Source organism: Canis lupus, chromosome 29 (genome assembly GCF_048164855.1).
Source record: "Canis lupus baileyi chromosome 29, mCanLup2.hap1, whole genome shotgun sequence".
Classification (NCBI taxonomy): domain Eukaryota; kingdom Metazoa; phylum Chordata; class Mammalia; order Carnivora; family Canidae; genus Canis; species Canis lupus.
In genome coordinates this window covers 17,605,470-17,632,549 of record NC_132866.1, presented here as the reverse complement: position 1 = coordinate 17,632,549, position 27,080 = coordinate 17,605,470, and the positions used below count along the sequence as shown (strand labels likewise).

General features: G+C 38.1%; 1 protein-coding gene across 14 annotated transcripts in view; it reads left to right on the top strand.

The window, feature by feature from the left end:
* The window catches only part of VTI1A (vesicle transport through interaction with t-SNAREs 1A), a 356,845-nt gene that overhangs the window by 136,503 nt on the left and 193,262 nt on the right, over positions 1 to 27,080 (top strand). For 2 of the 14 annotated variants that reach the window (XM_072805326.1, XM_072805322.1), the window contains one exon: positions 16,006 to 16,148. The exons of the other annotated variants lie outside the window; for them this stretch is intronic. In XM_072805326.1, the coding sequence (XP_072661427.1) occupies positions 16,006 to 16,133 (128 nt within the window). In that variant the 3' untranslated portion in view covers positions 16,134 to 16,148. Of the gene's footprint in view, positions 1 to 16,005; positions 16,149 to 27,080 lie in introns of those variants that run through there. 14 annotated transcript variants of the gene reach the window in all.

Here is a 27,080-nt window from a genome sequence, read left to right as displayed (position 1 = left end):
CCCAGTGGGTTGGGATCAGTAGGTCTGTCTAAAAGCAGGCTGGGGTGGATTGTCATTTTTTTTTCATGACATTTTTTAGAATTTTTCTGATTATAAAAGTGATTATTATAAAAGGTTGGGGTACCTGGGTGACTCAGTTGGTTAAATGTCCAACTCTTGATTTCGGCTCAGTTCATGATCTCATGGTCATGAGATCAAGTCCCAGGTTGGGCTCCATACTGGGCAAGGAGCCTGCCTGAGGTAATCTCTCCCCCTCTTCCTATGTGTATCCCCCATGCTTGCTCACACTCTCTCTTGCTCTTTCTCTTAAAAAGTAAATAAGTAAATAAATAAATCTTTTTTAAAAAGTGGAATCTGGGGTTTTTTTTTTCTGTACAAAAAGTTTAGGAAAAGTAGAAAATCACACAGAAGAGAATAAAACTTACTCATAATCCCCCAACCATTCTAAATATTTTTTGGCAAATATTCAAGGGTCACAGGCTGGTGGATGCATGTCTATGTGAACCATTTATAAAGGACATGTGGCTGCCCTTTTAAAAACGTGGTTGTGTATCATTGTGCATTTGTTACTATTCTCTGTAAGTGTTTAGGTTAGTAACCCCTAAAATACAGATAACTTTCTTTAAGCCTACTTTAAAAAAATTAATAGAATATGAAGTCTTTTCCATATCATCAAATGTTCTGTTGAGAAATATAAATTAATGTCTGTCTACAACTGCATCCTGTGAGCATACCATAAATTTATTTAACCAGACCACTATTACTGGACATTCTGACTCTCTAATTTTTTACTATTCTAATGTTGCATGGGAATATTTGTTCATAATTCCTTACACAAATTTCTGTTTTTTTTCTTAATGGTATATTCCTAAGCGTGGAATTGTTAGGCCAAAGAACATAAATATTTTCATGATTTTTTTAAAGATTTTATTTATTTATTATTATTTATTTGATAGAGACAGCACAAGTAGGAAGGGAGGAGAGCAGGAGAGAGAGATTCTCAAGCATACTACATGCTGAGTGCAGAGCCCTATGCGGAGCTCAATCCCAGGACTCTGATATCATAACCTGAGCCCAAACCAAGAGTCAGATGTTCAACCAGCAGCACTACCCAAGCACCCTTTTCTTGATTTTTTAATACGTAATAACAAACTGTCCTCTATAAAGCTATAAATGGTTTAATTTTTCTTTCCTAAACCTTCACTCACACTGAGCGAAAATGTGCTTGTGGTTTTTGTTGCATTTCTTCATCACTAGTAAGGCTGATATTTTCTCTTATGTTTATTAATCGTTGTAATTCTTTTGCTTATTTTTTTCTTTGAAAGTTAATTTTTTTCTGTTGATCTGTTTGTGTTTTTCTTCTTGATTTACATAAGAGCTCTTCTAGTAACTGTTTTGTGTGTCATGTTTGTGGCATACTTTTTTCAAATTTGTCAGTAGGCTTTTTCTTCTGAAGTACTGAAATTTTAAATTTGATATGATGAAATTTTTCTTTTTTTTTATTATATTTCCCTTTGAATTTCTGCTCAGAGAAGCCGTCCCTGCCATAAGTGAGATCAAAAACAAACTCATATTTTCTTTCTAATTCCTTTATGGTTTTGCTTCTTGGGTTGTTATCTGGTTCTCATTCTTTGAAGCTAACTTGAATTGGAGGTTTGAGAATGAGACAGATCTGGAAGAGACACTACCACTATTACCTGTGAGAATTGATTGAACCTCTAGGGATCTGTTTCTCTGTCTATAGGTATTCCAGGGATAACCCAACCTATGAGGACTAAATGTAAGGTAACAAAAAATACTGAGCCCAGGGGCACCTGGGTGGCTCAGTCAGTGAAGCATCTGCCTTTGGCTCAGGTCATGATCCCAGAGTCCTGGGATTAAGCCTTCCAGCAAGCTCCCTGCTACAAGGAGCATGCTTCCTCTCCCTTCCCCACTTGTGATCTCTCTCTTGCTATCTCTGTCGCTATCTCTGTCTCTTGGTCTCTCTATCAAATAAATATATAAAAATCTTAAAAAAAAAAAATACTGAGCCTGAGCCTAGGGCCTGGCACATAGTAAATGCTTACAAAACAAAACAAAACAAAACCAAAAAAACAAAAAACTCTGGTCGCTTTCTTCAGAGGAACGTTATCAGACTAGCATTCAAAGATCCAAAACCAATACTCAAGTTTCCTGCAATAAATTCTGACACCTTGATTTTGGACTGTCTCCAGTTTAACCCTTTTCTGTCATTGGTCTCTTAGGTCTCTCAAATTATCCAAACTGTATGGTTGCATTTTCATGTATGCAACTAGTTTATGTACCGCTTATTGAAAGGCCTCTTCCTTCTCTGCTGAACCATTGTTTTCCTTCTGTTTCGTCTTCAAATGTACCTTTCTATTCTCTTTAGCCTTTGACTGACATTTCTGTGAAGCATTTTGTGATGTCCATTTAGAACACTATGTAAAAATAAACTGCATTGTGTTATTTAAATATTTAGAGGCCTTTGTAGCCTCGCAGGCTATTTTTAAAATGACCTTTAAAACCATTTGCAAAGAAGACAAAAGTAATGGGGAGAAAGCATAACCTTTTAATGTTTCCTTCATTAGTGGTGTTCCCTCCCTTGGATGTATTGCCTTGCTTTGATAGCTCATAATGTAGGATACATCAAAGACCCAAATAATGGAGAACAATGGGGAACAATTTTTAAAAGCTTATTTTGTATTATTGCTGTCGCCATTAGGTGTCAGATGGAAAAGCTCCCATTCTTTTAAATAACCTGGACTCATGATTGATTTCCTATATACTGTCCACCCTCTTGGTAATGCTGGTATGTAAGGAAAGGCCTGCTACATATTCATTTGTGAATTAGGCTTATCTGGTTTTCTCTGGCTTTGCTTTCGTGAAATGATTTTATTTTCGAGATGAAAGAATCAACCTACATTATATATGACTTAGCAATAACAAGATTGGATTGCAGTAAGAGTCTACTCTCTTCCTTCTTTCCCTTACTCATTTCCATTCACCATTTCTTCAAAACATACCAGTCACTCTTTGACTGTGTTCTGAGGATCTGCACCCAAAACAGGAGCCACTCATCTAGAAACTTCTCCAAGAAACTAGGATGAAAGACAAGAGGTCAGAGCCACTGTGAAAAGCCAAGATTTTAATGCCTGAAAAGGACTGAAATGAGAAGCAGCTAGCAGGGTGGGATTCACCGATCAGTGAGGCTACAGTAAGGTCACAGGGAGGGGTCTGATTAGGGTAAGAGCATAATAGGCTAGAGAAGCAGGCTTCCAAAATGTGACTCCCCATGGTGTTGGTTAAGTGTTGGAAAGTCAAGTTGGGTTGACTTTATTACTCATTTTTAAATAGAGCCAGGTAGATATTGTCCTCCAGTATATATGTGCGTATGTCTGTATGTAAATGAGAAGTTAAATATCAGGACAAAAAGCAGTAGATGGTGAATGCCAGTAAGTAGACTGCCAATCAGCACTGGAGGAGAAAGCCTTTGTGGAGTGCTTTCAATAATAGAGACTTCATTCTGTACTAAAAAAGAATAATAATATCCCAGCACAGGGCCTGGCACATAGAGATTAACTCAAGTAAATATTTCAAAAATTAATCATGCTATGTGTTTGGCATTCATTATCGGATTATCATTATGAAGTAGATACTATTATTTTCCTCCTTTATAAAATCAGAAACTAAGGTTTAGAGAAATTAAGAATCATGTCCAAGGTCACACACACAGCTGGGTGGGTAATGAAGCAAATTTTAAATCTGTGGCTGGCTGATTCCAGAACCCTAATTATTAACCACCGTGGTTGCAAAACATTTCTGAGAAATGAAATATTTGAAAACAATGTGTGGCAGTTAGAATATTGCCCTTCTCCCCCAATATGTCCTGTGAATATGTGATCTTCATGGCAAAAGGAACCTTGCAAATGTGTATGATCATGAGATAGGAAGATCATCCTGAATTGTTTGGTGGTCTCAATAGAATCATAGGGTCTTTACAAGAGGTGGGTAGGAGTATCCAAGGCAGAGGAGGTGATGATAGAAGCAGAGGTCAGACAGGGAGGGGTTTGAAGATAGTGGGCTACTCACTTTGAGGATGGAGGGAGGCGCCGTAAGCCAAGGAGTGCAGATGACTTCTAGAAGCTGGAAAAAGCTAGGAAACAGATTCTTCCCTAGAGCCTCCACAAAGAACACGACCCTGACAAAACTTTGATTTGGGTCCAGGGAGATCCATATCAGACTTCTGGCTTCCAGTTTTTGAAAATAAATTTGTGTCCTTTTAAACCATTAAGTTTTTGGTAATTTGGTTATAGCAGCAATAATCTACCGTGTTTTTAAAAGATTGGTCCAGCAATGAATCAGCAGAGAGAGACTGAGGAGTCCCGTTGCAACCACTCCCCGTCTGGTGACCAGGAACTATCTCCTTTCTTCGCTTTTTATTTCCTTCCTAACATAGATTATAGATTGTATCTTTTGGGTTGATGAGCCATAATTGGGACAGGCAAATTTTCCATTCATTTTTTTTCCTTCTTATTAACAGCCTCACTTGAAAATAAGTAAGGAGAATTTCTTTGGGGGAATTGTACATATGGGCAGAATTAGCTAATTTTATTTAAGGGGGAAAATGGTGAGTTTTCATGTCTCCCCATATCTTTGTTTTTTACCACATGTATGTATGATATACAATGAGTAGGTACCTGTATTGGGCTGGCTTTTCCATTTGAGTCTATGGCACAAAGCTGGCCAGGAGAATATAAACTTTTTTTAATTTAATAAAATTTTAAGGATTTTTATTCTTTTAAGCATTCTGTGTACAGCTTGGGACTAGGGGATGAGGAATTAAAAAAAGAAAAGTATAGCTGTATAGTGGGGAAATATTACTTTAAGTTATACATGGAAAAACTTGACTGCATTTTGGAATTTCCAGAGGAAATCACAGACATGCTATCTAACATACAGTGACAGAGGTGATGTCTAAATTAAACATTCATGTTCCTTCACATGACTATTTGCTGAAATATTCATGGTAGAATATACTTTATTCTTTTTTATGATTAAAGTTTGCCCAAAATGTGCATGCTTATTTATGCCTTTGGGATTAGGGTCAACTGTTGATGTGGTAGGCAACAGATTAAAGTAACTTTATTTTTAAAATTCAGTGTGCCTTAATAGGTTTTAAGTGGGCTTAAAAGTATACCAGTTAATTTTAACCTTGTAGCCTCAAAAGCATATATATGTATTCATAGATTGCAGCTATATTCCCATAAATTTCACATTTATATCTCCAAGTGCAGACATATATCTAGCTACCTACTCAGCATGTCCAACTGATGCTCTTTGTTGGCTCAAGCTTCATGTGTCCAGAATAGAACCCTCCCTTCCCCACCACCCTACCTTCTCCCACCCCATCTCTTCCATCTTGGTTAAGGTAATAACTTTCATTTAGTTGTTCAAACCAAACCCCTGGAGACAGGTTGGATTCCTCCCTCTATCTCAAGCCTCATATCCAATCTATCAGCAAATCCTAGAGGCTCTATCTTCAAAGAATATTCCAAGTCTGACCAGTTGTCTCTACACTATTGTTTGCACTCCGATCCAGGCTACCCGCACCTCCACCCTGCACTGTCATAGTAACCTCCTAATTGCTCCCCCTTCTACAAGTACCCCAGCATAATCTTTTTGGTCCTTATTAGTGGCCAGAGTGATGCTTTGAAGATTAAGTAACCCTCCGATCATAAAATCCAGTCTGTACTTCGTGTGGTCCAGAAGGCCTTCTATTATCTGGCCACTTTTTCCTCTAACCATAATTTCTACTTCTCCTTTTTGTGTGTTCCTCCAAAATGCCTAGTATGTCCTTGTCCCAGGGTCTCTGTTTTACTATTTCTTCTGCCCAGAAGCTCTTCTCCCAGATATTCACATGACTCACACTTCATTCAAGTGTGGCCTCCTCAGAAAGCTCATTCCTAAGTACCCTGTCTAAAATACTATCTTCATTTTTGCCTTATTCTACACATCACTACCGACCTCATAGTCCATGTTTGTTTATTGTGTTTTTTACCATCAGAATGTAAAGTCTTAAAGGAGAGTAGGTCTGTTTTATTCTCTGCTAAGTCTCTAGCTCCTAACATAGTGCCTGGCAAAAGGTGAATGTTTAAAAAATCATGAATGGATGAATGAATGAATGTTTACAACTTTAAAATTAGTGTTTGGTGAGAATTACATTATGGCATTTATTTGCACTGTTTCATCTAGAGTATGGGTATGTAGGTACAAATATTTTATCTGCTGTGTACGATTCCTCATGCTAAGGCTTCTGAATAGGCAATGATGAATAAAGTACAATCCCTGGTTTACTTTCAAGGCCTTTACAGTCTAATAAAGGTGAATTTCAATAAATGTTAGGCTGACAAGTATAACTTAGAGTGACTCTAAATACTGTAATCATGTTGAAAGCATAGTTCTATGGGAGTCCAAGAAAAGAGCATTCATATCTAGTTGCTAGATTAGGAAAACCTTCATGAAAGGAGAGATGAAGTTTGGCCTGGGTTTTGGACAGTGAGTACTACTAAGTGGAACTTAACGAAAAGGCATTCTGGGTGAAAGAACCACCTAAACGGAGGTACAGAGGAAGGAAAGTCCAAGATGCTTTTCTAAAGGAAAAATTGACCAACAAGAAACCAGAGTCTATAATACCCCAATGATAGTAAATATTGATGTTCATTAAAATCAGTTGGCATGTCTGCTATGCATAAACAATTTTGCTAATATTCGGAATGTTCTGGACTAAAATTTTGACTCAAAATTATTTGCTGCATTTATTGTATTTAAAATCTGTTTCTAGAAGGAAACTTCTAAATGGATCTGGCCTAACTTACTAGATACCAAGCAGGTACTCACTCCACATTTTGTCAACACTCTTTATTTTATTTATGGTTTCTCTGGTATTTGGTCAATTTTATTACTTGTCCCATGCCTCATCCTAGGAAGTAGATCTGTCCTGTTTGTGTTCTTAAGTGTGACTAACCAGCATAACCCTTGACCTTTAAGCTGATAAGTATAGGAACTCACTGGTTATACAATCATAAAACAAGTATTGTCTGCATCAGATATCCTCAATAAGGCAAGAAAAGGGAAGTGACATGTGCTGTAAGGTATCATTATGAATTAATGAGAATCGTCCACATTTTAGCCTTTATAGAAGTAATTCTTCTCAAGGCCTTTGGGAAATTGAATATACAAACACATCTGAAATTGGGTTTCAGTTTTGATAGAGCACAAATTATCATAACTAGGGTCCTTTGGTGGCTTAGAACTATTCACATATAGATAAAGACAGTGCATTTCCATAAATTCTAAAGAAAGCATGTGGATGGAGTCTGAGTCACATTCTTCCGATTGCTGGGCTTACAGGCCATTAAGAATGGGAAGAACTGAAAAACTTCAGGCATTTGTTCTTCATATGACAGTTACTCAAATAGTAGACCATCTCATAAACTGCGTTTTTTAATGTGAGCATTTCTAAAGTTAACACGAGCGGTAGAATGTCAAAGTGGAAATTAAATCATTAATTCTAACATATTCCTTTCCTAATTAAGAGTAATTATACCAGGGACTAGGTCTTATTCACCCTTTGACCTCAACCTTGCCCAGTGCCCAGGATTTAATGTTCATTGAGCAAATGAAAAAATTTTTTTTTCTCAAATCTTTTGCTTAGGCAGGTCCACAAATGGCAAGGGGCATAGCCTGGATATTGCTGAAAATGAGCAATTGATATGCAAAAGTTTGGTGAAATTCAGCTGAGGCGACCCAGGGCTTAAAGAATAATACTCAAAAAGTTAAGGAGGATGGAGACTTATCAAAGCCTTCCCTCGGATTGATCGTTAATCGTGGAATGTTTATCTTTAATTCTGAAATCCTTTAAATGCTAAAATAGTCCTAATACCTCCTGATAACAAATTTTGAAATGCCTCAAATAAATGTGAAACTCGAATTGTTATGTCTTTAATACAGAAATATTGGGGCTAATGGATTTATAAGACATTCCTGTAGACTGACAATTAAGAGTCTTTACTAACAGGCAGCCTTTAGGAAGCAACTACCAACATATGTTTATAAGGGATGCATAAGCTGGGAAATTGTGGTCAAATGTCAAACAGTAAAACAGCAGAGTTCAAGCTAGTTCACATCAATATTTATGTTAATTTTGTAAACATTTATTTGGGTGATTTTTTTTTCCTGATTGACTAGGCTTTAGAGAAGCACCTTTATGGAAGAAAGATATCAAGGATCAATTTTAAAAATCATCTGGTCACATAGAACTACTTGATAATATTGTCCACACAGTCTGCTAAGCAAATGCACTGCTTAATTTTTTAAAAACCTATTACACAATTGAAGCATTTTTAATGTCAACTAAATAGTTATTTGGGGTCAGGAGTATTTATTGTTAATAGTATTTTATTTTTAATCCATTAAATACACTATGCAGACTCATGAAATGGGTTCTCTTCAGGCTTCTGGTAATTAATTATGATATATTTTACCCAAGTTGTACTGCCGTGCTGGTAAGTCAGCCATACCAGGGGGAAAAAAAAAACGACTCTTTTAAGCTGATTTGGACCTTGTGGCAATTTAATTGCAAGCATAAGTATAACAGGCTAACCCCAAATGAATGTGGACACTGATTAACTGGGAACTTGTTGACAGTGTAATGAGATTAAGAGCCCTTTTCTTAATACCACAAAGGCTTTGAGGAACATTTGTCCCACAGAAGTCTTTTGGTCCTAAAGGTGTAGGGCTGTTTTTGGCCACTGATGTACAGCAGAAGTGTGGAGGATTTTGTTTAACTTTTCAATAGCATTCATTGTCTTTATTTCTGAGTATAAAAAGTCACTATTTTATTTTATTTCGTTGTGTTTTTTGGCTTGGCCTGGTTTTGATCCATTTCAATACCAATAGTATTTTCCTTAGTTGCCAAGATTTGTCTCATTCGGATCTTTCCCCCATAGGAACTAGATGCTGTTTTACTTCAAACTGACTTATTTACACATTGGCTCTCACAATATATCCTAGGAGTCTCCAGAATCCCTTCTCTTTACATAAGATGCTCACAGATTTCTTAGATAGTCAGAGGGATATTATGTCTTCAGACTAGCTCAGTAAGTGATAAACAAGAATAGTTTCCTATCACGGCCTTCCTGCCCCTAACCTTCCACTTCACTTACACTCTCCACGCTGCCAGACATACAAGGCCCAGTTATATGTCTGGTTACCTATAAAGGAGAAAAACAGTTACTGTTGAAATTTGACAACACACAAAAACAAGTGTAAAACCTTCATGAGTTCATTCCCTTAAAAACAATTAAGTCAAGTCCTGCCTCCCAATTTCCCTGTAGCATCTCCCATTGCTCATGGGCCGTGATTTAGGATTGGGGTTCTCAACATGCTTTGGAAATCGACTCATTTTGGGGCTTCTGGGTGGCTCAGTCAGGTAAGCATCTAACTCTTGATTTTGGCTCAGGTCATAGTCTCAGGGTCTTGGGTTCAATCCCCTTGTTGGGCTCTGTGCTCAATGGAGAGTCTGCTTGAGATTCTTTCCCTCTGCTCCTCCTGCCCTGCTCCCCACTCATTCATTCATTCTCATTCATTCATTCTCTTTCTCTCTCTCTCTCTTTCTCAAATAAATAAATAAATAAATAAATCTTAAAAAATTCTTTTTTTTGGTCTGCGAGTTAACCAAAGATTCAAGGATAAGAGTAAACCAGTACAGAGTGAAGACTAAACCCTTTAATCTATCCATTAATTTTGCAGAGGAGATGCTCTGGAGCCTGCCTGCCTGGGTTTGAATCCAAGCATTGCCTCTACCAACCATGCTAGGTTAGGGGAGTTATCCCATCTCTTTATGCCTCTTTTTTTTTTTTTTTTAAGATTTTATTTATTTATTCATGAGAGACACAGAGAGAGGGAGAGAGGCAGAAACACATGCAGAGGGAGAAGCAGGCTCTTCGCAAGGATCCTGGACCCTGGGATCACACCCTGAGCCGAGGCAGACTCTCAATCACTGAGCCACCCAGGGAAAGAGTTATACATATAGAGATGCCTTGGTGGCTTAGTCATTTGAGCATCTTACTCTTGGTTTTGGCTCAGGTCATGGTCTAAGGGTTGAGGGATCATGCCCCACCCACATCAGGAGATTCTCTCTCTCCCTCTCCTGTGTCTCCACCCACTCATGTGTGCATGCTCTCTCTATCTCAAATAAATAAATACATCTTTAAAAAAAAAAGAGTTATACATGTAAAAGGTTAAAACTCATACATGTAAAGAGCTAGAACAACACTTAACACAAAGTAGGATCTAAGTAAATTGTGATGGTCTATTTTTCTATCTCATTTTCTCCCCCTCTTTCTTTCTCCTCTCCTATCTTCCTCTCTTTCCACTTGTGCTTTCTCTTGCTTCTAGAAAGAATGTAAAGTGCAACAGGATTAAAGAAAATTAGGACAAAGATAAAATAATTACAAAGTGAAGTTGGTCAGAAATGCACTCTGTAATGCCTTATTGTTAATGAGAAGTGGGTTATTATAAATTTGCCTCTGAACTTTCTATTGGCCAAAGATGAAAGTCTGACCAATTATAAGAGTCAAAGTAACTAAAAGATAAAACTTACCAGTTGGTTTGGGAAAGCACGGCTCTTCTTAACCCTGAGTTCTATATGCCATTCTTTTCATGGGCTCTCACAACAGGAATGCCATGGGATATGATGGACAGTGTCTTCAACATTTTCCTTCCCATTATTTCTCAAGTTCAAACAAATACAGGACTAGGGCAGTACTCCCAGATTGATGTGATCACAAGCTCTTTCTTTACAGAGCATCTTGCTAAACTGGCATTCCACCAGATGCAGTATTTCCGCAAGTGGGAATTGCCTATGAATATTAACATGGTAAACTGGAAAATTCAAGAAAAGAGGAAATCTGGCATTCAAGTTGAAAGGGCTTCATAGTGTTTATATATGTTTGCCTCCTCACAGTCCATGGATCTGCCTTTGAGGCTTTCAGATAATTTGACATTCCTATATACACAGAAACTACTGATTATGTTGCTTCTAGATTTCAGTCTGGTTCTACATATCACCTCTTTCTTATGGAGCTGTTTGGGTATATTACTGTATATCAGGCTATTTCTAGAGAACAAAGGAATGAATTTTAGGAAAAAAATACTGTGTGAAAGTTAAAAGCCAAAGAGCTATAAAACATCACATTTCTGATGCTTCCTGTTTAATTTATGAAATGACCTTGTCTAAGTAAATGAGATAGTCTTCTCACTTAGGATAAGGTTAAAATGTGTCAAAATGGACATTGTTTTCAAGTACATAGAAGTTCATAGAAGTTTGTTGATTTTGAATTAATTTGCTAGTTAAATATATAACAGTGTCCATCTATTCATTTAGAAATTATACCTCTCTTGTGATGAGTCTCTTCTGAAAATTTGTGTGAGGAAAAAAATTCCCAAGTCAATTGGGGATTGAAATTCCTTTCAGAATATCCTATAACATTTCCCCCCATTGGAGCTAGGTTATTTTTGGTCTTGGTTGTGTTCCTGACCCCCAGAGACTTGCTCAGCTGCCTTTCCAACCTGATCTTTCACCACACTCAAACTCCACCTTCCGCATGTTTTTATTTTACCCCTTCCAGTTCACCTCATACCCAGGAGTGTGACAAGTGCAGGCCTGGCTCTTGGGAGTGACAGACGTAACAGTCCATGCAGTGTCTCCTTCTCCTCCTTTCACCCTGACATATTTACCCAGAGAAGGCTGGGTCATCATGTACACTAGGAATAGTGTTGGAAGGGAAAAGAAAATACAGGAGTGTAAACAAGTAATCTAGGAGGTAGAGGAAGAAAGGAAAATTGGTGTCTTCCACTTTTCCAGGCAGGAGACAAAGGACAGGATCATAGCTCCCCCCGCCCCCCCCCCACACTACCACCTCATCTACTTCTTAGCCACTAGCCAAGTATGCTGCTTTTTTTTTTTTTTTTTAAGATTTATTTATTTTAGGCAGAGAGAGAGCGAGGGGAAGAGCAGAGGGAGGGGGAGAGAGAAAATCTCCAGTAGACTCTGTGCTGAGTATGGAACCTGATGTGGGGCTCAGTCTCATAACCCTGAGATCATGACCTGAGCCAAAATCAAGAGTTGGATGCTCAACCGACTGAGCCACCCAGGTGCCCCAAGCATGCTGTCTTTAATTGCATGGACCTGCCTACCTCCAGAGACAGTTCTATATATACTAGATACTCACATCTCCATCTATCCACATCAGGAGTCTGTAACTCAAATATCTGGGGCCACTAAGGAAATACATGTGTGCAAGACAGATAGGGTAAAGACAGTAGAGCCAAGACTTACTCCCTACCTAGTCATGTGCAGCCTGCATTTGCAGTCTCACATAATTCTTACCTCATCAATAATGCTTACTTAGAAGGATCTGACAGGTTAAGGAAATGAGTAATGTAGACCAGGCATAGGACAAAGGGGCATGGTGGAGACGAGCATGTATCTATGTCCCTAGAAGGGGTAGCTGTGATGAGAGTGAATCTGAGGTTATGAAATGGTCCAGCTTCTCAAGCAAAGCTAGAAATTCAAATATTCTCATTGAAATTGCCGATTTTTAGAACACTGTGTGAGCCAAACAAAACTCATCTGCAGGTTACATGTACTCTTTGGGTCATTGTGTGCTACTCTGATCTAAATCTTACCTACGAGCTTGAGTCTCCCCTTCTTCACCAAATCCTGCTGCCCACACCCCTGCATAGAGCCTGAGTGATCAGAAAGCTTGGCTGGGGCTGGAAAATCTGCTTCTAGTGTCTCATGGCCGCTATCTGGAGACCTCAGGGTTTCACTCCACCTTGGAGCCTCTCCATGAGTGAGTATACTGACTCCTGCCAAATCAAGTGATCCAAGAGAGTATTGCAGTATCCTGAAGTAATCTGCAGTATTCTATTGATCACATAGACCAACCCTGATACAATGTGGGAGGGGGACTGTACAGGGAATATATACCAGGCAGTGGGAGTCTCTGGGGGCCATGTTGAAGGCTGGCTTCCACAGCACTCTATCGTAAACCACTTCTGTAATACAGTCACCTCATACCTCCTTCCTTTGAACATTTTTACTTTAACGTCTTTTAGGATTTCTTAAAGAAGCATCCTTCTGGCAGAATTAGACAATACTCCAGCATCATTTACAATATGGTCACCTATCTGTTTAACCAACTGTTTACTTTTTAAAGCACTGTACACCCGGTCCTCTAGATGTGATCAGTAAAGCACCATGGGTATAAATAGAATACTTATGGGGTTCTTGAGGAAGCAGTGAAAGTGATTTACCCCGGGGAAAAATGATACACAAGGGCTACGGGCCACTTGGACCATAGTTTTTAAGTTTGTAGGTATTAGTTCTTTTCTATATTTAGGTGATTGAAATAACCACTTAAACCACATGTAGACATGCTGGCAAGCATATTGAATCAGTGGTATAATTATTTATTTCACGAAGGGGAAATAGGCCTTTTATATAATGACCTTACAATAAGTGTCATTTTTATATGTGGAAAAATAAGCGCCTGTCATTTTCTTGTTATTCTGAGGTCAGAGCCTACCACAGAGATTTTAATATTTGAAAACTATTCTATTCACTAGGATCTCAGCATTAAAATAATGATTTTCTTAAGATGCAGCATTCTGATGCACTATATCTGACCTTTCTTGGTCAGAAAAATAAAATCTTTAACACCTCTGGTTTCTTATTCTACTCTTTGCACATTGCTTGGAAACTGATGTTAAGTGACCAGGATGCATTTTCACTCCTTTTGCATTTTAATTAGCGTTTGTCGGTTGGTGTAGCTATCAGGAGATTAGCAGCTTTTGCAGTCACTATGCCTTTGGTTAAATATTTGTACTTTAGAAACCATTTTAACTAGGTTAACTAGTAAAATTGGGCTTGGAAGAAAAATCTATAGAAAGAATTCTCATCGGAAATTTTTTTTTTTGGTGAGATATATGGTTATGATAAAGATTTAGTGGATCCTAATTTATTTATATATCAGTAAATTTTAAGAAGTTCCTCTTTTACTATGCTGCTTAATGCTCCTGAAAAACTTGGTATATGCTTTGGGGAGGGATTAAGTGATGAGGTATATTTTTGCTCTATGAAAGAGAATTCATTAAAATAAAAACTTATGCTAAGTAAAGGAAGCAAGCAAAATTGAACAAGCATTTTAAATGGTTAAATTGCTTAAGATGGCCTCAGCTTTAGAAGAAGATTACTAGAAATATACAAAAATGTCTTTTGGGATGTGTAAGAATAGCTATGAAATAATTACAGGTATAGTAATGTTGAAAAAAAAACAAAATAATTTGAATGTAAACTCTGTGAGGACAGGGTCACATCTTATTAATTTTTAAAATGCCCTTCCTGAATCTGGGATGCCTGGATGGCTCAAGTTGGAAGAGCATGTGACTCTTGATCTCAGGGCTGTGAGTTGAAGAGCCACATTGGGTGTAGAGCTTACTTAAGTAAATAAACTTCAAAATAAATAGATAAATAAAATCCCCTTCCTGAATCTAATACTTGGAGTATAGTAGGCCAACAATAAATCTTAAAAAGATAGATGATAATATGGTAGACTTTACTAAGTAGTTACATGACTCTGCATAGAATCCATGTTTCTCATTTTAAGAATGAGATGTCCTGAGTTGCCTGGGTGGCTCAGCCGTTGAGCATCTGCCTTCGGCCCAGGGCATGATCCCAGGGTCCGGGATCAAACCCCACATTGGGCTCCCTGCATGGAGCCTGTTTCTCCCTCTACCTGTGTCTCTGCCTCTCTCTGTGTCTCTCATGAATAAATAAAATCTTCCAGAAAAAGAGTATCAGACGTCCTAATTCTTCAAGTCTTTTGAATATCCTGTCATCATACAGTTATCTTAAGCATTTATTTAATACTCAGCCCTCCCTGCCACATTGTCACCCCTCCATGAAAAAAAAAATGATATTGTATTGGTGAGTCAAACGAGTTTTGTTTGGCAGATTCATTGGTGCTCCACTGAACGATGGTCCCAGGTCCACACAGAGGGGGCTTGCTGGTGAAGGTCCCAGCAGTCCTTTGGCAGGTCAGTCTGTCCTGCAAGGGACTATGAATCTCACTTGTGAAAAGATGGAGAAAGTTAGCCATATTATCATGAAATAATGAGTTTATTCCTAGGCATTTTAGAAGACCATACCCCCGCTTTTACGTAAAATATTTGGAAACACACAGGAAAGAAAGACAAACCTGATCCCTTCACAGATACAGAACTTATAAAAATTTGTTGCCTTGAGAGGTGCTAGACCAAATAAATGCTTATTATGTACATGAAGCATCAGTTTATTCTATTTCTTTTTTTTTTAAAGATTTTATTTATTCATGAGAAACACAGAGAGAGAAAGAGAGAGAGAGAGAGAGAGAGAGGCAGAGACACAGGCAGAGGGAGAAGCAGGCTCCATGCACGGAGCCGGATGTGGGACTCGATCCCGGGACTCCAGGATCACACCCTGGGCTGGAGGCAGCACTAAACCGCTGAGCCACCCGGGCTGCCCAAGTTTATTCTATTTCATTTTATTTATATGTATATGTCATTCATTCATTCATTCATTCATTCATTCATTCATTTAACTTGAGTGTAGTTGCCACACCATGTTACATTAGTTTCAGGCATACAACATATAGCATCACATTTAACTGGTCTTGTTCTGGTTAAAATCCTCAGAAAATGCATAGTTTTCTAGTCATTTTGTTTTCACGTTTTTTCAAGACTGTCCCATAGGTCTGCTCTGTGGCTAAGCCTCTGGAAAACACAGGCAACCCCAGGAGGGTCCCTAAGAGCATCAAAAGGTCCAGTGATTACAGTTGATGCTCTAGGTAAAAGCCCCAAATCAATAATCTCCTGAGCCTCATTTTCTCGTTTGCCTTTCAGGGGTATCTCCCATGCCAAAAACACCAAACAAACTGTGGCATAAACCCAAAGAATCCTCGCTTTGGAAGGGATCTTTGAAGTCATCCAGTCCAATTCTTATCTCCTACCCAAATTTCTTAGATAACTGACTCAGATATTACAACTTAACTAATAAAATAATTCTAACCAAAAGGAAACATTGTTTGTATTGACATTTCTTTTACTTTGCTTCGATAGCTCATTGCCATCTAGCACTTTAGATAAAATGCCTATTCAAGAATTTTTTTTATCTCTAAACTATAGGATGCATCTAGACTATCTAGACTGTCCAGTAAACAAATGAAATGAAAATGTCAGTTATCGTCAGATTGATTTTTACTACTTTCTCCATATGGCTGACTCTAACCTCCTCCTAGATTGCTTTATGCTAACCGTAAAGAAACCTAGGACTGCTTTTAATCCCAGCCATTTGTAATGAAAGCTGTCCCCGCATGGTGACACTGACAAAAACTAATCTTCAATAAGAAACAGTAATGGAGTAATGTTACTTGCTTTGGCTGAAGCCCAGTGGTTCTAGGAATGAATTACAAATAAGATCTCTTGTCAGACATAAGTAAAACAGAATAAAATGTGTGTCTGTGAGCTTTATTTGCTACACTCTATTGCCATTCCTCTTCATTGTTTTCATTATCGTGCTATTGAGCAAATAACTTGTGAAAGGATTAGAAGTTCTGATTGGTTGCCCATGCTTCCAGTATGTAAATTCCCTAAAAGCTCCCTGGTAATTCAGCAAGCTATTTTGGTCATTTGTATAAATTCTACATGCGTATGAGCTTTCTCAATGCATGTTATAAAGGTGAGTATGAGATTCTTTAAATAGCTTTTTGAGTTACTCAGAGGCAATCAAGATGAGGTCATGGAAAAATAATTAAATTTTAATGTCAACACCCTAAATTGATATCTTTGGAATTTTTAAAAAACAAATCTAGAAAGCAAAAAACTAAAATAAAATGCTTATTTTAAAATCTGACAAACTGGTCATTTTTGGTAAAGCTTATTTATAGAGAAAGATGATTATTAAAGAGTTCTTTTTTGGGGGGTACAAACCTGTGGATTCACAAATTCCTTTTAACAAAGGCAATTTTAGTCATGAGCTTGAAAACAGGTATCAGGATTTTCATGTGACTATAAATGAGCATATTCTCATATTCTGTTATTGAAAGCCAATCTAGTTAGGCAGGAATTTATCTCTAGAAAGGTCTAGAAAGGCACATTTGGTTTTAGTTAGGATTAATAGAAAACAAGGTGACAGAGTTTTCAGTTTTAAACTGTGATCTTCATTAAATGAATTTGATAATTTCTTTCTACCTTCCACTACTTATACTAAAATGGCAAACACCTTCTTAAGTCTTTTCTAAGTAATAAAATGTGGATTACGTATGTGTGATTTTCCAGTACCTAGAACACATAAATAATAATATTGTAATTAAGCACTTTCCTGTATTGGCAATAGTATAAATAAAACGGGAAAGCTAGACTTAGGCTTGCGTGCCTGGACACTTAAAATGAGTGATAATTTTTCTTTGATATTTATTCAATTGGGTATATGAATATTACCATTTCTATTAAGGCACATATTCGATACGTATATTCAGTCATTTCAGAAGACTCCCCACCATGCGGCAATGGAGAAAAGGTTTTAATAATGGGATACACAGTAATCTTGTGGTGGTCAGGGGGGAAAACAGTTGCGTTTTTTTTTTTTTAAGTTACATTTGTGGGGTTTTTTTTACAAATGTTAAAATTTCTTTTTGCATTTGTCTTTTCACTCTTTGGTTCCTGGACTTTGTATACTATTGGGAAAATATACAAAGGATGTTTTATCCACCACCACTACTCCCCCACTGCCTCCTTCTGTTGGCATGCCTATCACTACAAAATTCTTTCTACAAAGATGTCCAAAAGCACCTAGGTACCCCTTACGCCATATTTCTCGTGCCTTCTACCTCCTTCCATATTTATAGAGCTCATTCTCTCTCTCGCTTTTTTTCCCTTCTCCTTCTGCCTTCTCTTTTTGCCTCCCCTCTTTTGCAGACTCTTTGCTGTCTAACTTGAAATTGATTAGAATGCATTAATTTTTAAATAAGTGTCACATATCCTTAACTGAGCACTAAAAGGTTGCGAAGGCTTTCTGGTGTAGAGTCTGATCCAAAACTAAGTGAGAAGAATTTTAAAACCAAGGGCTGCCCTTCATTAGCCCTCCTGCTACCCCCTGACAGGCTCTGTGCACTTCCGCCGCCATGCCAGGCCAGGGCAGGCCCCGCCGCCGTGCGCCATTTACCCTCTGTCAGCAGCTTCAGTCGGGCCCGGGCGCTACCGGACACGCGAGTCTGTCATGCGTCAGCCTCAATTAAACTCATAGTGCTTGCTTGGGAAATGCAATAGCCTCCTGTTAACCAGCTCTTTTTGTTGTTCCATTTTTTCCTCCCATTTTTTTTTCCATTCAACTCTCTCTCTCGAAGTCCATGTTTCATTTGGTGAAAATATGTTCCTGGTTTTTTCGCTTTATACAAAGAGAAATGCTTTTTAGGGGAAATAACCCCTCTATGTAGGCTCCCCAAAGCGGATTTAACTCATGGAAATATGCTCAGCTAACACTTGAGTTTGTTATTTAAGGGAGGGAATTATAGGCAACCCTCCCTGACATTTTGTACCTGTGCCAGGCCTGGTCTCGAGTCTTAGGAAGCAAGGTTTCTTCAGGCCTTTTAAGAGTGCTAGGGTACTGGCGTCCAGCTTTATCAAAATGATGAAGTATTTCTCTTCTCTCTCCACAACCTGTTTTGCTTACTCATGCGCTTGTCATCTAAGGGGGTGGCGGTTTGCTTTTTTTAAGAGTAGAATGAAACCTTACTACACTTGAAGGGAGAAAAAAAAGTGCAGACAGCAATAGTTTATATTTGGTTCACTATTTTGTGGTTTACCGTAAGTTGATGGGAAAAAACAAAAAGACCACCCATGGCTTCAATATTCTGAGTGGATGGTTGACCAAGTTAGTCTCATGAGAAATTATCTTTTGGAGGGCATCCTCAAAAAATAGGAGTCTTTGAGAGAAATTTTCTTCTCTTTCCTCTGGATAACTATAGAGAATCCAAAGAGCTCTTATGTGCTTTAAAAGACTAGGAGACGGGGGCACCTAGATGGCTCAGTGATTGAGCATCTGTCTTCGGCTCAGGTTGTGATCCTGGGATTCTGGGATCAAGTCCCACATCTGGCTCTCTGCAGGAAGTCTGCTTCTCTGCCTGTGTCACTGCCTTTTTCTTTGTGTCACTCGTGAATAAATAAATCATCTTTTTAAAAAAAAGACTAGGAGACTTTGAGATAGTTGGGCATCTTGAAGATTTATGGAAATTTTATAGGCTTGGTCAGTGTGTAAAGTCAAATTAATTGAAGAGACTGTTGTCAGATGTTGGTCACAAGGCATGGTATAAAAGGATCACACAGTGTAAATCTCGTGAGGTCTGTAGCATCGGAAGGGGTTCACAGTGAGTGTAAAGTAAGGTCAGTGTCACGGATGAGAATACAGACAAAAAAGTATGGGGGTATTTTTTTTTCATAAGTACACAACCAGCACAGATAAGTAACTTTTAAATAGAATCATACTGATGGATCAATTCAAGAAAACAGTTGGAGTAGGAAGATAATGGGATTCACATTTCCAGAATATACGGCAAATGGATCATTGTTGAAATTATTAACTGAAAAACTTAAAAATCCATAATTATTGAAAGTTCATATTGGCAATAGGCTAAGGATTTCCAATAAGACAGTGTGGCAGTCCATGATATTGACTTTATGGAGGAAATATTTATGCATTAAATGTGAAGTTATTGAACATCTTGAGTGAGACGTTTGCAAGAATCAACTGCCACAGTAGTTTAGCAAGGAAAAGTTTTTTTCTGAGATACTTTAGATTGAGAGATTTCCATTTGGAGAAAAAATGGCAGCAAAAAGGCAATATAAATTAGTATTTAGAAATATTTCTTTTGCACCTAAGGTCCTGGTGGATATTGTCAATGGAGTCTTTAATTTTTCCTAGAGATCACACTCCTTGTTTGGATGGGCCACACGTCAATGACTTTTTAGGTTGTTTGTGTGTTTAACAATATTTTCAAACCTCTGTTTTATAGCAGTCACTTGTTAAGTACAGATGAATCAGTGGTGAACAAGAGGTGTTTCTACCCCCATGGACTTAACAGTCGCTACAATATGTAAATTTTAAACTGTATTAAGTGGCTTGATAGGAATCCAGAGGGCTATTAAAGCATAGAAGATGAGATTTCTGACCCTAGTCTCGGGGGGGCAGTGAACTTTTCCTAAATAAGCAACATTTGATGTGTGATCGGGAAGATGAGTAGGAGTTAGTAGGCCAAGTGAGTGGAAAAGGGTTGGAGATGGGAATAGGCCACCAGGCAGAAGAAAGAGCCAAATGCAAAGACTCTGCAGCAGGAAGGAGTACAGCACACCAAGGAACTGAAAGACAGTGTGATGGAATGAGCCTAGCGACAGAGATTAGAGCTAGATCCCATGTAGTCTCATCATGGTTCATCTCTAGGTTTTATCCTTTATCTTAAAAGCAGACATTTTCCATCTGTAAAATGGAAGGATTAACCATCAAAGTTCTCAACCTAGAAAGCTATTGGAAATGATTGGTGTTTCTAATCATTTCAATTACCTGTCTTTGGCAGGTAGAGGCCAGGGATGTTAACTGCCTTAAAGTATTTGGGACAGTCACAACAGAGGGAGGATCATCCTGAGCAAAATACCAACAGTGCCTACCTTAGGAAAGCTGTGTTAAATAATCACTTTGATGCCTTGCCACTCTATAACAGCCTACTGTTTTGTAAATTAAAAGTAAAATGCATACCATTAGAAAACAATGAAACTAATGGTAGTGATCTTATTGAATGCTCAAACCTCAGAACTTTTGAACTAAACAAACAAAAAGCTACATTAGTTGAGACAGATGAGGTATCTGAATCTATGACATAATTGGATATGAGATGAATTAAAACATATGATTTGATGCATTGAAGTATTTTCCATGAACTAACTAGTAAGCTAAAACTGGAACAAAGAGCAGTGAGCTATAAGTGAAGCAGAAAATCTAAGATGCCTAGGGACTAAATGCAAACACCAGGACTGCACTTGGGAACCCAAGATGGCAGAGTGCACACACACATGCAAATACACACACACACACACACACACACACACACAGAGTGGGATAGCTAACCTTGGAACTCTGTGTAACCAGGACAATTGAAAGGGTTAGAATAGCCCTGGGTAAATCACACCTGCTGGCTTCCAGCAAAAGTAAATAATTTTTTTTTTTCTAGAACATCCTTAAATTAGGCTGTCTGGATTCGTACAGGTTAAATTTAACAAAATATGAGCTTATAATAAAAAATTTACCAAACACGCAAAGAAAAAAGCATTCCTGTAAGTGGGAGTCAGCAAACAATGCATTTTGACCTCCCCCCATGGTTCTCAAATATTGGAGTTATCAACATTGAATATAAATAGGAATGTATATATAATATTTACAGAAAAATAAAAATGGAATTTTTAAATGATCAAGGAATATGAAACAATATGATCATAAAGAACTGGCTAGAACTTTTTGAAATTAAAATTTGGGTGAATGAGTGTTAAAACAGATTAAACAAAGGCGAAGAGACAACTAGTGAAGTGGAAAATATATTCAAAGAAATTATGCAGGACTGAGCACAGAGAGAAAATGATATGGAGAACATGAGGGAACTTTTGAGTCCTGTAAGATCTAATGAAAAGACCTAGAAAACATCAGAGTTCCAGAAAGAGAAGTTAGAGGAGCAATATTTGAATATAATAGCTAAGAATTTTCACATCTGGCAAAAGACTTAAATCCACAGATACACAATATATACCAACCAAAATAAATACAAAAAATTTCACATCTAGACACATTGTAGCAAAATGGCAGAACACCAGAACCAGTAAGAAGTAAAAGGAGCCAGAGGTAAAGACACATCACCTGTAAACAAAAGACAAGTTAGATTGAAAGTAGGCATCTCAAGAATCAAAGCTGTAAAATGGTAGACTACTGTCTTCCAAGTTGTAAGAGAAAAATAACTACCAGCTTAGAATTGTCATCCCAGCAAAGTATCTTTCCATATTAAGAAAAGAACAACATTTTAAGTAAACAGAGACTGAGAGAGAAAATCCATCTGTGGATTTTCACTAAAGGAACTTCTTAAAAGAAATACTCAGAAGGAAGGAAAATGACTCCAGAAGGAAGATCTAAGGTACAAGAAGGAAAGTGAACCAAGAAATTAAACCTAAATGCAAATTTAGGTTTACAATACTCTAAAAAAGTATTGTAAAATTATATATTTATGACTTAGATTTGGGAAATAACATGATTTTCCAGTTGAGCCTTAAAATATTGATAGCTAGAATATGCAAGACATGGGTGGGGTGCTGGGGTTAAGGGCATACAGAGTCTACCACGCATTTCTGAGTCTACCTTGATTGAATATTATTAGGACATCCAACATAAATAGTGGGAAGGTGAGAAAGCACAATGGCCGATGTGGGTAGTCCAGCTTGGCTGGCTGAGAGGAGGTGAGGTTGGAGGGATAGGTTAGTGAACTACACTGAAGTGATGGAAGTGAACTTTCTTAGCACAACCCACTATTGACACTGAGCCAAGTACTAATCAGCTGTCAGATCACAAGTAAATGTCTAGGAGAATCTCTAAGGAAAGGTAAATAGATCCTCTGGAATAATGCCGGACACATTAGTAAACAGAGTATTTGTTGTTCTTTGTTTTTTAAAAAACTAACTAACATATACCATGCGGTGGGTTCAGAAAATTGTCATAAGGATTATATCACATGAAACTAAACTAGTTTTGTTGTTCGTTTTTTCCACCTGATTCCCACAATTGAAGAGATAAGTGTATGCATGGTCTGAGCCAATCCATTGCATCTGGAATGAAATTGTTCTTTTGGGAGAAGCAGTAGAAGGGGGTTTAGTGGAAAGAAATACGTGAAAATAGGGCAGATATGCTAATGAGGATAGTTCCTCTGACCCAAGCACCTGTGCAAGCACAAGCGCTTGGGGATGGGGGAGCTTCCCAGGGCTGGAGCCAATGTGGGCCCTGTGCTCAAAGATCTTACGGTCTCATCTCAGGAGCTGGCCTGACATCCTCATAGCTCTTCTTTGAACCACTCCCTGTCTCCACCTTGCAGGCACCCAAGCTACAGAGCTGGCCTGGTGCTGTTTTAATATTGCTTCTACAGAATATACAGACTATGTTTGTTTCTTATTTCCAAACCATACCTAATTTTGACAGAGCATTCCTCTTTAATGTTTTGCCCAGATGCACATAATCATCATTCTGCTCATGACTAGACACAGCTGGGGGAAGAATGTCTGCTAGATGAGGCTTTAATTAACTTCCTTCCTTGTTAGTAAGGCTTGGGATAAAAAGTGCAGGGGTCTTTCATACCTTATTCCTGACAATAAAAGTGGTTTGTTTGCCAACTCATGAGTGGAGGGATCAGGTGGGGAGGATGGAAGTTAGAAGTGGAGGGGAAGGAGACACCAGCTGGGGAAGGGCATCACTGAAAGGACATCCTACATCAGAAATGTGGACATCCAAACGGCTGGGGGGCAGGGGATGGGGTGGAGAGCCTCAACCCCCTGGACTGTATTTTCATTTTAAAACTGTTCAACAACAATCTGGAAGTATTCCCAGGACTTTTAAAACTCTCCACAAAAATAATTCTGGCAATAGTGTGGAAACCTCTCTGATAGGTAAGAGCACACTGTTTTTAGGCCTGGTAAGTGACCATATGTAACATTAACAGTGCGTGTTGTTCCTTTCACCTAATTCTTATTGGACTTTAATAGAATTTGTATTTCATTATTGGGATAATATAATCTCTTACTCTTTGTGCTCTTACTATTACTGATTAGAACATTGAAGCCATTTGATCCAATAAGCATTTTTTTTTTCATTTATGTGTTAATACATCGTACCAGGCATTGAGATAGGAGGAAGATGCAGCCAGGCTCTGCGGAAGGCTGGCTTGCCAGGCTGACAGCTACAACGGAGGCTCAGACCACTTATCATTGGTTTATAGGGGAGGAAGAAATGGATTCCACTGGTGAAAAATCAGAAGACTTCTGGTTGGGGTCAATTTTAAACCTTGCTTTCAAGGAACAGTTGGACTTGGATAGACAGACTGGAGAGAGTGAGGGGATGCTTTGTGAATGGAATTTTGAGCCATGGAGAGAAACAGGAGAAATAAGAGATACTTAGGGAAAGTTGGTGTCCTGGAGCACCTTAGAAGTGAAGTTAGGGGTACAGATGGACAGTATTGCATGTAATGGGCCAGGGCCAATGTCAGAAGCCTTTGATTGTAGGTCCGGGCTTAATTCCATATAGGGCATTGTGGGTTTTACCTATACTACGAATAGAGAATTTCAGAAACCCAGTTGGTTGCTATTTGCTGACCACAGCTGAAGTTTATTGGAAAATTATCTATTCTCTCTCATTCTCTTGGTAATTTCAAATAAGTGTTCTGATATTCACTTATAAACTCCAAGTAGATATATATTTAAAGACTTAGGGCACTGTTTCCCAAGTGTTTCCCCCTGTGGAAGTAGGTGTTCTGCCAAAGGAAGGCTTCATAGTCAAGTGTCTGTATGCAGTGCTATATGCTGCACCCCTCTCTTAAAGAGTCAGATTATACATTAGCATATTAATGGTCTGAGAAGCGAACATCTCACAAAACAAGATTGGAGAATTACTGGAGTAAGGCACACTTTCTAAGTATGTTTATATCTATAGTCTCCACAACATCCTTATGAAATAGACATTGCTGTGCCCATTTTTCAGATGAAAAGGGAAAGTTGAATACTTTAAGTTCACAGACCAAGAGCCGAAAAGTGAATCCAAGTTCCCCTAACCTGCAAACCATTCCACCACATTCTGCTACTGCCTAGATTCATGCGTATCTTCCACAATATATCTTAACCTAACTGGTTCTGGACTATGCCTTTTCGGGGTCTTTTAAAATAAATGCTCTCCCTTGGCTGTTCCAGAGATGGCCTGTAGCCCTAAATCCTTAATCAACCACAGTGCAGCATGTTTCCTGACACACGCTCTTCCACGTGGAACTGACCACTACAGAATCCCTGGATACATTATACTTTTTGTGCACACTTGCCTCCATTTTCTGGCTCTGTGTTCCTTAAATATGTTGTACATTTAGTAGGTGGAGCATCTAGCATAGCTCTTGACTTCATAGTATCAGTGCTTGTTTGCTGAATGAGCACTTGAAGAAAAGCATTTCTCCGATGCGGGAGTCAAGACAAAGAGAACCGGCTGTTCAGTTAGCTCTGGTTCTCATTGTGCTACAGGGTCAGCCTGCCAAGAAACACAAAAGGTGATATTTTCTGTGTATAGGTAGTCAGTCATCTAATACAGAAACATAAGTTGTCATCAGAATATGAGCACAGAATTGTACCAATACCATGTTGTAAGCCAATTAATAAACCTGAAAGTCAATCCAGAAGCCAGGACCTGTGCTGACCAAAGAGGCCTCAGAATATACAGTTGGTCCCTGACTTAAGATGATTTGACTTACAGTCTTTTTACTTCATGATGGTGGGAAAGCAATTATCGTTCAGTAGAAACTGTACTTGGAATTTTGAACTTGAGTCTTTTCCCTGGCCAGCCATATGCTGTTCAATCCTTTCTCCTGATGCTGGACAGTTATGGCCACAGCTCCCCATTAGCCACAGCCAATAAGCCTACAACCATTCTGTTTTTCACCTTCAGTATAGTATTCAATAAACCATATGCGATGTTCAACACTTTATTATAAAATAGGCTTTGTGTTAGATGCTTTTGCCCAACTGTAGGCTAATGTAAGTGTTCTAAGCATATTTAAGGTAGACTAGGGTAAGCTAACAAGTTTGGTACATCAGGTGTATTAAATGGATTTTTCAACTTACAATATTTTCAACTTATAATGGGTTTATTAAAACAACCCCATCATAAGTCGAGGAACATCATAAAGTTTAACATTAATGGGCATGAAGCACACTCAGATACAGCAAGGTCTGTCCTGTTTTCGAGCTTCCTCTGTCTTTTACTTACTTCTACAGTTTTTAGCTTTGGTGGATCTTAATACAGACTAAGAGTGCTATTTTTACGTATGAAATCTTATATTTACAGAACAAAAAGTACCTTTAAAAAAAAAAGGTGTAACGAAGTCTGGATGAGTCAGGGCTACGGGCAGTCACAAACATTTCTTTATAATAGACTAAAGAAAATCAGGAAGTAAGTGCAGGTTGGCAGCATTTAAAAAAAATAAGATTTGAAAGATAAAATTATAAGTCTTATAATTTGGATTTTTACCCAGAGTGCATCTGATTGCATAGTCTTTGCTCTCTTAGGCATTTGGTAAAGCAAACCCATTTCAAACATTTTTTAACTTTTGCTAAGATAGCTCTAGTATCTAATGCAAGTTGAAAATTTGAATATTATGAATTTAAAAATCTGAAATACAACTTAGGGGGTAGATTAATAGAAAGTTTAAGCTGTAAATATGAATAGGTTCTAGCTTGTTTTCAAAATTCCAATTCTGGGTATTCGAGTGCATTAACACAAGCTGGGTTTGTTATTTCTGGAGTTAATAAGCAATTTCACAATGTACCATAGATCACTTTTAAAGACATGATAAATTGTCCCTAATGGTATTGTGTGTATAAACTAGAGCTGTTTCTGCCTTGTATATAACTCTCAGGATTGGGTGGTACACCTGAAAAGGCTTGGATTTTAATGGGGCCTTTTTAGCACTTTTGCACCTCGTATGTTCAGGATTATGTTTGATTGATGACCTTAAATGTGCTGGCATGAGAGATATGTAGATCTTAATGCTCTTAAACCATTTGTTTTCCAATCTCTGTAAAAGGCCCCTCTGTTTTGGGGTAACACTTTATCCTTCTTAAGTAAACAGAAATAGGTTTCTGGGATTTTG